General features: G+C 37.7%; 1 protein-coding gene across 1 annotated transcript in view; it reads left to right on the top strand.

The window, feature by feature from the left end:
• The window catches only part of LOC108795674 (probable cation-transporting ATPase 13A4), a 60,729-nt gene that overhangs the window by 31,100 nt on the left and 17,805 nt on the right, over positions 1 to 11,824 (top strand). The window contains exons 15-22 of the mRNA XM_018566970.1: positions 83 to 239; positions 1,487 to 1,604; positions 2,960 to 3,084; positions 4,250 to 4,410; positions 4,751 to 4,873; positions 7,028 to 7,107; positions 9,562 to 9,604; positions 11,233 to 11,342. Coding sequence (XP_018422472.1) covers positions 83 to 239; positions 1,487 to 1,604; positions 2,960 to 3,084; positions 4,250 to 4,410; positions 4,751 to 4,873; positions 7,028 to 7,107; positions 9,562 to 9,604; positions 11,233 to 11,342 — 917 coding nt within the window. The remainder of the gene's footprint in view (positions 1 to 82; positions 240 to 1,486; positions 1,605 to 2,959; positions 3,085 to 4,249; positions 4,411 to 4,750; positions 4,874 to 7,027; positions 7,108 to 9,561; positions 9,605 to 11,232; positions 11,343 to 11,824) is intronic.

Raw genomic sequence — 11,824 nt, 5'->3', positions numbered from 1 at the left:
TTATAAATATATATATATATATATATATACATACAGACAAACACAGTGGTATGTTTTTATGTTTGTTTTATATTTATTACAGGATATGGAGGACGGAATGCAAATATTATTCCAGTACCCATTCTCCTCAGCTATGATGCGTATGTCTGTCATTACTACAGTCACAGGAAAGGAGGAAATGAATGTATACATGAAAGGTGCTCCGGAGACAGTGGCCAGCTTCTGTAAAGCAGACACGGGTATTATTTGTTTACACATAAGCAGCAAATATCTAAATATGCAACACCAGGGTTCCAGACCTTTCTTTTAATTACTAATGCACAAGGCAGACTTTAAAAGGAAACTAAAAAAAAAAAAGGGCGCCTCCATAGTGTAAAAAACGAATGTTAATGATAAAAATGTACAGCTTGTATTGTACTTACAAAAAGTCGGTAGTAAAAAGGCATATAGGTAACGACAGGAATCGAATCTTCTAGCAGAGGAAGTCTGAAACGGATGTGTAGTGTCAGCGTCCACTGCCCCTGTGTGTCAGCGTCCACTGCCCCTGTGTGGCAGTGGACGCTGACACTACACATCCGTTTCAGACTTCCTCTGCTAGAAGATTCGATTCCTGCCGTTACCTATATGCCTTTTTACTACCGATGTTTTGTAAGTACAATACAAGCTGTACATTTTTATCATTAAAATTTGTTTTTTACACTATGGAGGCGCCCTTTTTCGTTTCTTGTTTCCCAGATTGGTGGTCTGTCTGACCTGAGAGAGCTGCCTCTTCAGTGTTTTCGTTCCTGTTGCAATTCGCCGGTTTACAGGTGGAGGCACCGGTATTTCTCCTGTTACTTTTAAAAGGAAACTATTTAAAGTGGAACATAACTTTGAAAATGTTTTTCAGGGTATTTGCTTTCCCTCTACATAATGCTGTAAAACTTAGGTTTGCACTTGTTTCAACTCCCAGGAAGAATGAAAGAAAGCACAAAGGAATATACATATACAATATTTAGTAAAGAAGATTATTCAAATGTAGCTAAAGGCAAAATATAAAAATTACATACTCTATATTATACAGACCATCACTAGCATCTATCCATTCTTTTGTACTAACTAAAAATTGACCAAACTGTTCATAAATAGGGGCAGTTACAGTTACATGAATTTCCTGTTCAAGCTGCTAAATGGTCAGAACACATGGCAGGATCATCAGGTGTTTATAAAACATTTACTCACACAAATATAACAATTATTGCACAACTACATGCATACAACAAAAATGGGGCTACTTATACAACTATAATATCCATATTTACATACACTTTAAATGCATATTTTTTTACAGATATTAAGAGTGACTTGGTAACAGCTTTCTGTAGTCCCTTTGTACATGCTACACATTTCTCCCTTTTTATTAGCATTAGCAATAGATAACATTAAGATTTGTATACTTTGTGATTATTGTCATTTACATAATATTTATTTTACTATTTCTTTAAAGTCCCAAATGGATTTATAGATGAACTGGAATGCTACACATTTCAAGGCTTGCGAGTGATTGGAGTGGCTTTTAAGAATCTCAAAAACATAAGTCAGAATGAATTAGACAATTTAGAAAGGTATATATCCATCACCCATATCCATTACCCAAATATACAAATACAGGCAGTCCCTGGGTTACGAACAAGATAGGTTCTGTAGGTTTGTTCTTAAATTGAAATTGTATGTTAGTTGAAACAGGTAAATATTTTAAGTGTAACTCCAGTTTGGATAGCATAGGGAAGGGTTAACCCCCTTGTTTTGCTGTGTGTGACTCTGTTCAGAAGATTTCACCTCACTCTCTGTCCCTGTGACAATTGGATTTTGAAAATTTTGGGTTGTTGTGGAAACAAGGATTGGTGATATAGCTTCAGTGGAGACACCTTTTTCCCATGAAAACTCTTACAGGAGTGAATTTCCCTTCCTAGGGGTAAATTTCCTCTCACTTCCTGTTGTCTCAAGGACAGGAAGTGAGATTAAATAATTCTAATGAGGATACAGACAGCAGTAAAAACCTCACAGTAACCCGGAAGAAGAGGCAGGCACCCCCTGTCTGCACTTCTAACAAGAGCCAACTTCCTGTAATGTACGTACAGTACTACAAACCAGACCCAAAAAGGCGGGCACTCGTCGTCAGCATGAGCACAGTAGCATTACAACTACTGGGATGCTGCACAGTAAACTTTGACTGCAGCCTTGGACCCCCTGCTGCACAGTAATAGCCCCTATTAGCCCCGAGTCGTATGTAAGACGGATGTGTGTAACTCGGGGACTGCCTGTATGTGATTTACAGCATTGATAGTTTCCATCGAGCTGGTCTATAATTATTAAACGCAGCAAATCTTTAAAACAAGTAAGCAATAAAATTTAAAGTCAGAATTGGATCCTGATAAAGTGTTTTATCTGTAGTCATTATAAAACATTAGAGGAAAATGTTATTCTACCCGAATCCATTAATATTTTTGCACAGATCTAGTTCAAATCCAGATTTGTAGATGAGGGCTTTTTTATTGTAAATATTTTTCATTGTAAATAGCAACTCATTGTAAATAGCAACACATCTATAAGTATTAATGAACACAACAATGAACTGCTAAACTTTGGTGGCTCCAATGTTGAAGTTCTTTAATGCATCTTCTCACTAAGGGTTCCTGTGCAGTATATTACAAGCACAAAATATTGAATTTGACTGAAATAGCCAGAATCCTTTTTATTTTCTTCAAAAAAAAAGAAAAGAATTCAGAGGCAGAAGGTGGCTTCCATGAACTGTCTGATATGGAAGTCAGTGGTAATAGCACCACTCACTGAATCTTGGTGCTGAACCTGCTGAAACATTCAATAGTACATTAAATAATGCCAAATAAGTCTTCAAGTAGGTTATATTATCATGTGCGGCAGTTCAATTATTTTTTTTACTTTGCTTATAATCCTGAAGGGAAGAAGTTGAATGTGACATGGAATTTCTTGGTTTGCTAATTCTGGAAAATCGTCTTAAACCTGAAACCAAGCCAGTTCTGGAGGTCCTGAACACAGCCAACATCAGGACTGTAATGATTACAGGTGGGGTAACAGGAACAAAAACACTGATATACTATTGCACTTTTCATTAAAGGTGAATTGGCTTTCAAAATATGTTGCGCTAGCTATCATTGAGGTTTGAACATCTGCTACAGAAGTTAGGGTCTGTTTAGCTAATCTAACAATTGTTCTGTCCCTAGATGCTGACAATGGTGTTAAAAATGGAGGCTGCTTAGTGGGACTCAACATTTGTAATGTATTTTTGAGTTGGGCATTTCAGAGACATTGGCATGTAAGAAATATATTATGTGACTCAGCAGTGAAAGTGCACCTGGTAGACCAGACAACTTCACTCATTTGTTTTGTCATATTTGTTTGACATTTATATAGTTGACCTATATTCCACTGTACTTCAAATAATATACCGTATATTACTATTTTCTTTAGTCTCTGTGGCAAAGGAGATTTTAACTTGAAGGACAAGTTTAATCAAAATGATCCTTTGTGATACTCATAAATATAGATGAGCGATTCGGTTGGTTTTCCAGGAAGCGGTGATTTGCTTAACTGATAAATTATATACATTTGTGAACTGGTAGAGTGTGAAATGACTGCCCTAATAAAGAAGTACTGTACTTTCTTATCTGTAATGCACCTAATACAAAAGTATTGGCCTCAGATGTCAATGGAGGTAAGGTTTCTCATCCTATAACCGCTTTAGCATTAAAAATATCATCCCTAATGGATCCTACCGAGTTACTGGAGCTTTGGGGGGTGCTGTGACTTCTGCCACATTGTATAATGGATCCCACCGGGTGACTGGAGCTTTGGAGATGTTGTGAATTTTGCCACATTACCTATTGAACTTTTAACTGTTCTCAAACATACTTCACAGCTCTGTGCTTTTCACCCAGTTTGATTAAAGTGGGGTGTGTTAGATCTATTTTACATGTGTTACCATGCACCTCTATTGTCAAGAACTTTACTGGATACCACAGCAGAGATTTAAAAGGAGGACATACCACACTAAAAAGCATGTAAGTAAATGTAATCTAAAACAATCAACAGTTTTACTAGGAGTTTCTACAACCTCAAAAAAAAAGAGCTTGCAGAGACTTCCTGAGGAGTCTGTTCCAGAACCTATTTACCTATTTGGTAATAAATAAATGTCTTACACAGCATACCATAACATCTTTCTTGTATTTAGGTGACAACATACAAACAGCAACAACGGTTGCGAAAAAATGTGGCATGATTCCTGATGGTAGCAAAGTAATCCTGGTGGAAGCTTGTGAACCTAAGGGCTGTTCTCCAGCATCTCTCACCTGGAAACTTTTGGAGTATCCCATGGATAAAAAAAACACAAATGTAAATCTCTTAGTAATTTTTATTTCAGTAATGTCATTTATAATTCTTATATACTATGAACTTTACATTTACATATATTACTTTACCGTTCACATATATTGTAAACAAATTTAAAGGAGATTTCCTGTTCTAAAACATCTTAGCTTATTTTGGGCCCTCTATGTACTAATATACACGGGTCTCCACCTCAATTAATTCTTTGTAACTAAAACGACTTCTCAAGACAGTTTATATTGCGCTATACATCCCTTATCCTTTATTATCAGTTAAATATGTACAGCCTTTTTTAAAACTGGGTAAACAAATACTTAATTCCATCATTTGATTTGACTGTAAACAGGATATGTCCATAAATATTGAAAACATTCTGGATGGTAAAGTGCAGAACAATGATTATCACTTTTCATTGAGTGGAAAGTCCTATGAAAACCTGGAAAAATACTTTTATGACTTGTTACCAAAGGTATGTAAGTATGAAAAGACAGTGTATAGAAAAAAAAACAGTTGTTAACATATTGCTAGGGGTTATTAAAGTAGAGTAAAGTAAACCTGCTTTGGCTAAAAGTGATCTCAAAAGTAACAATACTGCTGATGCCGTTGGAGCCTAAACCAAAAGTGTAGAAAAGACCTTGACTTCTCTCCAGAACAATTAAGCCTCACCCCCTGACAATCAACTGTGAAATGTATCTACTGTCCAATGATGCGCTGGCATTTGATAGCTGAATTAAAGGGGGCGGACCTTAGCACAGAGGGGGCGAGTAATAATCTTGACTTGGAGTAACAGTTAGGTTCTGCATATATCCCGAGCCTTGGAACAAAGGGCTCCCCAGGGGCACATGTATCAATTAGAACAGTGCTCCCCAACCTTTTTATCGCCGGTCAACGTTTGATAATTTTACTGCGGCCCGCTGGGCCGCGGGAAAACTGGCGTTCAGGTGGCGAAGCAGTTTTGAAGGTTTCATTGCCTCATTAGAGAGATGGTTGCCGCAAACTATGCAGAGCGGTTTTGGTGTGTGGGAATCACCTGTCCCGATAAATCCATATTTCAAGTAGGACTCATGGTATTGTCTGTTAAAAGTTACATGTTTCTTTGATGTTGAAGGCCTTTCTTCTGTCTCTTCACTGGGCCTTTTCTTTTTCCCAAGGAAACTTTCTAACGACGTCTGTTTCGTACTCATTTTTGCTAATTTGTGGGTTAAATTTGAGCAAACACAATATACACGTACACCAAGCACTGTTAAACATGAGAAAGTACCGGTGAACAGAGAGAAGAGCGATACACACCTTCTCTTTACCAAAGCTACAACGCCACTGCCGCTTGCAGCCGCTCAGCTCCAGACGTCACCTAAAACCGCCCCGATATCACGATATTTTGCGCATGCACGGTATTGGTGCGGCTTTAGGTGACGTCTCTCAGCTCCCGGTTAACCTCTCGTCCTGGAAAGTCGGACAAACCCGAGAGAAATACACCACAGTAAATAAAATGGGAATAATTTAATGTTCCTTGGGCGGCCCGGTATCATTTGATCCACGGACCGGTACCGGTCCCGCGGCCCGGGGGTTGGGGGCCACTGAATTAGAACACTGAAACAGTACTTATAGGGACAGCAAGGTGCTTGCGGTGCAGCATAATTGTTCCCTTGGGTACTCTATAGGTTTATAGCAGGTTTACCTGAAGCAGAGCCTTCTAAAAATTAATGGACAGTGTCCTCACCGAGCTCCAATTTGCTATTGCTGAGTGCCATAAAAACAGTCAGCAGTAAAAGTTAGGTGCTACTTTCAAACATTAAATTTTTTAGTCTCCTTTCACTGTGATTTAAGTCACCTTTATTGATTCATCTTGAATGTGAATGATAGTGAATAAAATATTTTATGTGCAGGAAAGCGTGAAGGCTGACATTGCTGACCACACATTTTAATATACTATTGCCCTGGCTATCAGGCTGATCCAAAAGGTTTATTACTTTCTGTTGATGATCGGAACATTTGACATTTATTATTTCCATGCTTGTTCCAGGTCAGAAAGTATTTATGCCAAAGACAACCAAGCAACTAATATTTTTAGAAGGGGGAAGCAATATAAGCCTCTATATGTATCTTAGTACAGTTTTCCCTTTAAGAAAACTTTACCTGTAAAACAAAAATTATTGTAGGTATAAAGTGCAAGGGTCCACAGGTTTCTGCTAACCTGACTTGACTCTTGGTATCTGTTTCTGATCATGATTATGCTTGTTTTCTTATATTTCGCATGGTTACTTCTGGTTGCAGCTTGGCTTGGATCCCAGTTGCTGCTTTCTGCTTGTCATCTACCTTACCCTTCTGTCTGTTTCCTCATTTGTGGCTCCTTGCCGCCAGCTCCTACCACTGGTTTGTGTACAATTCTACCTTTGGTTTTAGCTTTTCATTTACTTGCTGTTAAGATGTTGCAAAGAAGTAAAGGTTTGATTAGACCTCTTTGTGAATAGAACTCCATGCTTTCAGAAATTAACCAAATATGTTTGTTTTTACTTAATGTGTTACACTGGCACTTGTAAATCATTATAAATAGTAAATTTTTCCCCAAAAAAAGAACCCTGCAAACATTTTAATATTATGATATTATATTGGTGTTGCACAGATACTGATGAATGGAACAGTATATGCACGAATGTCTCCAGGTCAGAAGTCAACAATTATAGATGAATTTCGGAAACTTGAGTAAGTGTAATTTTTTTACCATAAAAAGAAAAACAGAACTTCTGTCTAATTTAGGAGGCCATTTATCATTCAGTAATTAGAACCATCACATTTAACAGCAAACCAATCCTTCAGAAGTCAAACCCAATGGTTTGGGTCAGGCAAAGTGCAGGTTATGGCCCTGGACTGAAAATAGAAAAGCTGAAGAAGGTTATGCTGTTATTGAGGGCTAACCAGCTGCTCATAACTGGGAACACTGTAATAGAATTGCAACCTCCATTTATGTACTGCTACAGCCGTATACCAGGTGCAGCAAATAGACAGGATTCTCTTCTATGTTTGAAGCTACTCCAGCCTGCTGTGAGAAAAGATCAGCATAGGGATATCTGAGCATCCATTCAAAGACTGTTAGCAATAAGAAACTATCATGGTTATTTAGAAAAGGGTGAAGTTTGGAGAAGGCAATCTAGGACAACATAGCTGAACTGGAAAAAATCTCCAATTCAGCTGACTTTCTGGTTTGGCTATCTTGGCCTAGATTGTTCCCGTCTCCTGCCTTCTCCAAACTTTTCACCCTTTTGTGAATAATCCTTTTAATGTCCATTACAACTTTTGGATATACTGGCCACTCTTTTTCCTTTCCTTTTTTATAAATGAAATCCAAAGGACTGAACTGTTTTTATACTGCATTTTAAAGGAAGGGTAATTGCCTGGGGATATATTTACATCTCATTTGGGGGCACAAGGTAAAAATATCAAGGCTCAGCTAACTGGAAGCACTGCCAAAAGAGACAACCAGAATAATTATATATATATATACATATACAGTATATCACACATATACTGTATATTACAATCCAAAGTCCACAATCACAATTGACAGCATTGCAAGGAATTATATTCACACTGACTGTGGTGTTTTCAAAAGCTGAGTTGTCCCAACTCTTACAAACAAAAAGTCTGTGAATTTTTAGATCCATGGAGAATGGACTTATTAATCAAAGCAAAGTTTCAAAGCACTATAGGCTGACAATATTGGACCAGACCCCTAGGTCTGTTGAGCACAGGTAATGATTAGTAAACTGTGCTAACACATAAAAACCATAGCTTTAGTTTACTGAACTGAACTTTGCTGTATTAAAAAGTTAAATCTTAGTCAAATGAGCTACATGTGGACCAGTGCTATATTAGTATCCATGCTGCTCTATGCATGCAGGGAAGATGTCCACCTACAGACACTGATCTGGTTTTGTTAACCATATTGTTGTGAAAATTGAAAAATAAGAATAATGTCTTTGAGGGCCCATTCACATCATGTGTGTTGGGTTGCATTTGGCTGTGCTGCTTAACGCAGGCCCAATGCAATAACAAGCCAAAATCCATTGCTTCCAATAGGCTCAGTTCACGCCAATGCTTTGGGTTGGTGTACGCTTTGTGAAAGTGAAACATTCTGTATTTAAAAGCAGCAAGGTGCAACATTATAACGCATCACAGCGTTCTAAAACACATGTTAAAGAAAAAAAATTTTTTTTTGCTACAGCTGTGGATGAAAAAAATCTGCACATCAATACAATGCATAAAAAATGCACATCAATGCAATGCATTACAAAAAAAAAGTATGTCATTGCACGTCAACTCAAGTGCATTAATGAACATCAAAGTGAGCTAAATGCAATGGATGTGGTGTGAATCTAGCCTCACACGAAGTCTGTTGCATCAATGTATTTAGTTTACGTTGACATGCATTAAATGCACTTGAGTTAATGTGCATTGAAATCCATTTTGATTTGATGCACTGTGGTTTTTGTTCACAGCAGGAGCCAAAATACATCATTTGCTTTTCCTTAATGCGCGTTGCATTGCACTGCGATGCAGTGCAGCATATTCCATTTTTACAAACTGCACTTGCAATGGATCTTGAGTTGACATGCCTGAACATTCATTTTCTTTTTAAGCATTGCTTTTTGTTGCATTGCTGTGCATTTTTTAAACATGTTGCATAGATTTGCGACTGCATTCACAACAACTCCAGTTTGCGGTGGTGTGCATTTTTTGTAATGCATTGTACAGATGTGTGGGGTTTTTTTTTCACAGTAGGAGCCAAAATACCATATTTTTCTTTATTTCATGTGTGTTGCAGCACATTGAGCTTTGTGTTCCATTTTCGCCCACTGCACATCAACCCACCGCATTGCTGTCAACTGAGCCTGTAAAATATATGGATTTAAGCTAGTTATTGCATTGGGTCAGTATTGAGAAATGCAGCCCAACACACATGTTGGAAATGGTCCCTGAATCCAGCCAAAATATGATGAGACAAAGCAAAACAAAAACAAAACTTGTACATGTTTTCTGGAGCTGCCCTTTCTTACCATGCTATCTTGAGCGCATACCACAAATACTTGATGATAAATTTGACCCTCATGTTGATTCTGAGCTTATGATCATGTGATGACAGTTTTTTTTTTTACCTAGTTATTATGTGGGGATGTGTGGTGATGGAGCCAATGACTGTGCAGTAAGTAGCGATTTTATTTTTATGTCTTACAAATAAGATCAATCAGTACAGCATGTATGTGTCAGGTGTTTTTTTTGTTTGTTTGTAATTTTTTTCTTTCATTAAAAAAATTCATATTTTTTCCTAATTTTTTTACATATCAGTGCTACTGATCTCTTCCAATCTCTTTTAGTCTTTTCTTGTCCACGCACACACTCATTCCAGCATTGGCTGCACATCATTGCTTTGGACTGGCTACCTTATAGTGACAATAATGGAACATCAATGCCCAATGTTTGTCAGCAAAGCCACACAGTAACTCCACAGGGAGGCATGTAATAGAATGATGATGCAGTAGCACAATTGGGAGATACTTTGTAACAGGAAGTTCATGTACCAGGGCCTTCAAGGAAGGACCAGCGGATAATATTTTAAAGAAAGCAGCAGATCTAAAAACATTTGAAATTCGTTTGTGATATATTAGTAAATTAATTCATACCTATTTTAATGTATAAACAGATGCTAGAATGTGCTTTCCCATAAGCTCTCTAAGTGCAGTAGCAAGATACATATAGCAGAGTTCTATTTTAGTAGATCCAAATAGAGTTCAGTGAATAGAACAGAAAGTTATAGACAGTTGATCTGGTCATATTGGCAGCAGGCCAACTCCATCTACAGCTGGGAACAGGGAGCTTTGATTGGTAGCCTCTATATGTGAACCCCACTGTTGGGAGGTATGTAATAAATTCACAAAGAAATAGGCTTATTCACCCCAGTTGTGATGAATGCATTGAGCAGCATTGCCCAGTGCAGTCCCTACACAAGAATAAGACAATTGCCATATGTCCTTTGGCTTCAGTGTGCTGAAAGAATGTAGGACATGTTGCATTTTTTGCACCATATTCCGATGCATTGGAATGAATCACAATGCACTGCATCACATAAGATTACATAGAAGTTCTAAAAAAGAGCCAGCACTGCGACATGTTTTAAAGAAAGCATGGTATTGCAGCACACAGCAGCATGTGTGTTATGTACACAATAAAGCACATGTGCTGTTGTGAATAAGTGCAATTTCTACTATGCAGTTTTATGATCAAACCAGGGGGACACCTGAGGCCCTCTGTATTACCAGGTTAACCACTACCACTGTAAGCCATTCACAGCATGGGGTGGGCACTTTAAGAAAAGAAACCCTCCAAAAATGGTTAGCCCCTCTTATAATGTCAACCTGGTATTATACTGTATTGATACCATATGGTAAAGGATAACAGGGAACCATATACAATTTACTTGCCATTTGAAGGCAAGGCAACCCTGGGAAAAGTTAATGAGGTACCACAGAAACTACTGCATATGGGAGCAATGGAAGACATGTGGATGCAGTATTGTAAGATATAGAGACGTGAGATAAGGGCAAAGGGTGCCAGGAGTCATGGGTGGTACGCAGCCTTCAGACCCAGAGCCACAGACCATATGAAGGTGGGATCAGAAGCACCTCACTTCCCTTTTAAAAGAGTTAGAAATTAAAGTTTACAAATTACCAGGTGTATCAGCAATTGGACATTTTTTATCAGAAGGGCTATAGCTCAGGCTGGATTGCAAACATAAGTTGTGGATGTATAACTTTACCAATAACTTTTTTACAGGCTTTGAAAATGGCCAATGCAGGGATATCTTTATCTGAAGAAGAAGCATCTGTAGCTGCACCTTTCACCTCTCAAGTTACCAATATTGCCTGTGTTCCAGAATTACTCAAGTAAATAACGCTTTTTCCCAAAAATCAATAAAGGAAAAAAATAAAATGCAATAAATATTTTTTTTAAACAACATTGTACACTGCTAAATTAGGCTACTACAATGAATCCAAGGAAGCAGATGATGTAGATTAAAAGTATCAAAATATCTTCACTTGAACCAAGGAAGTTCACAAAAAACTACAGCTGAACAATAATAATCTAACACATATTTTAGTATTAAACAAAAATAATGAAATATGGCCAATGACCCATAACACGAGACAGGCCAAAACATGTTGACAGACTTCAAGAGAAACACAAAACAGTTAAAGAGATTAAATAAATATAGATTTACTGTTTTACCTGGTAAAATATCTGTAAACTTGTACAGCTATTATCGTAGTGCACACATCTCTGCTAGTCAGGATGATCACTCCGCTTCTTTCTAGTTTAGCCGTATTGCTTCCTCGGTCAGTTCCCTGTTCATTGGACTGATGTGATG

Source organism: Nanorana parkeri, unplaced genomic scaffold (assembly GCF_000935625.1).
Source record: "Nanorana parkeri isolate BGI_ZX_2015 unplaced genomic scaffold, ASM93562v1 scaffold29, whole genome shotgun sequence".
Taxonomy (NCBI): domain Eukaryota; kingdom Metazoa; phylum Chordata; class Amphibia; order Anura; family Dicroglossidae; genus Nanorana; species Nanorana parkeri.
This window is presented reverse-complemented; position numbering and strand designations above follow the sequence as displayed.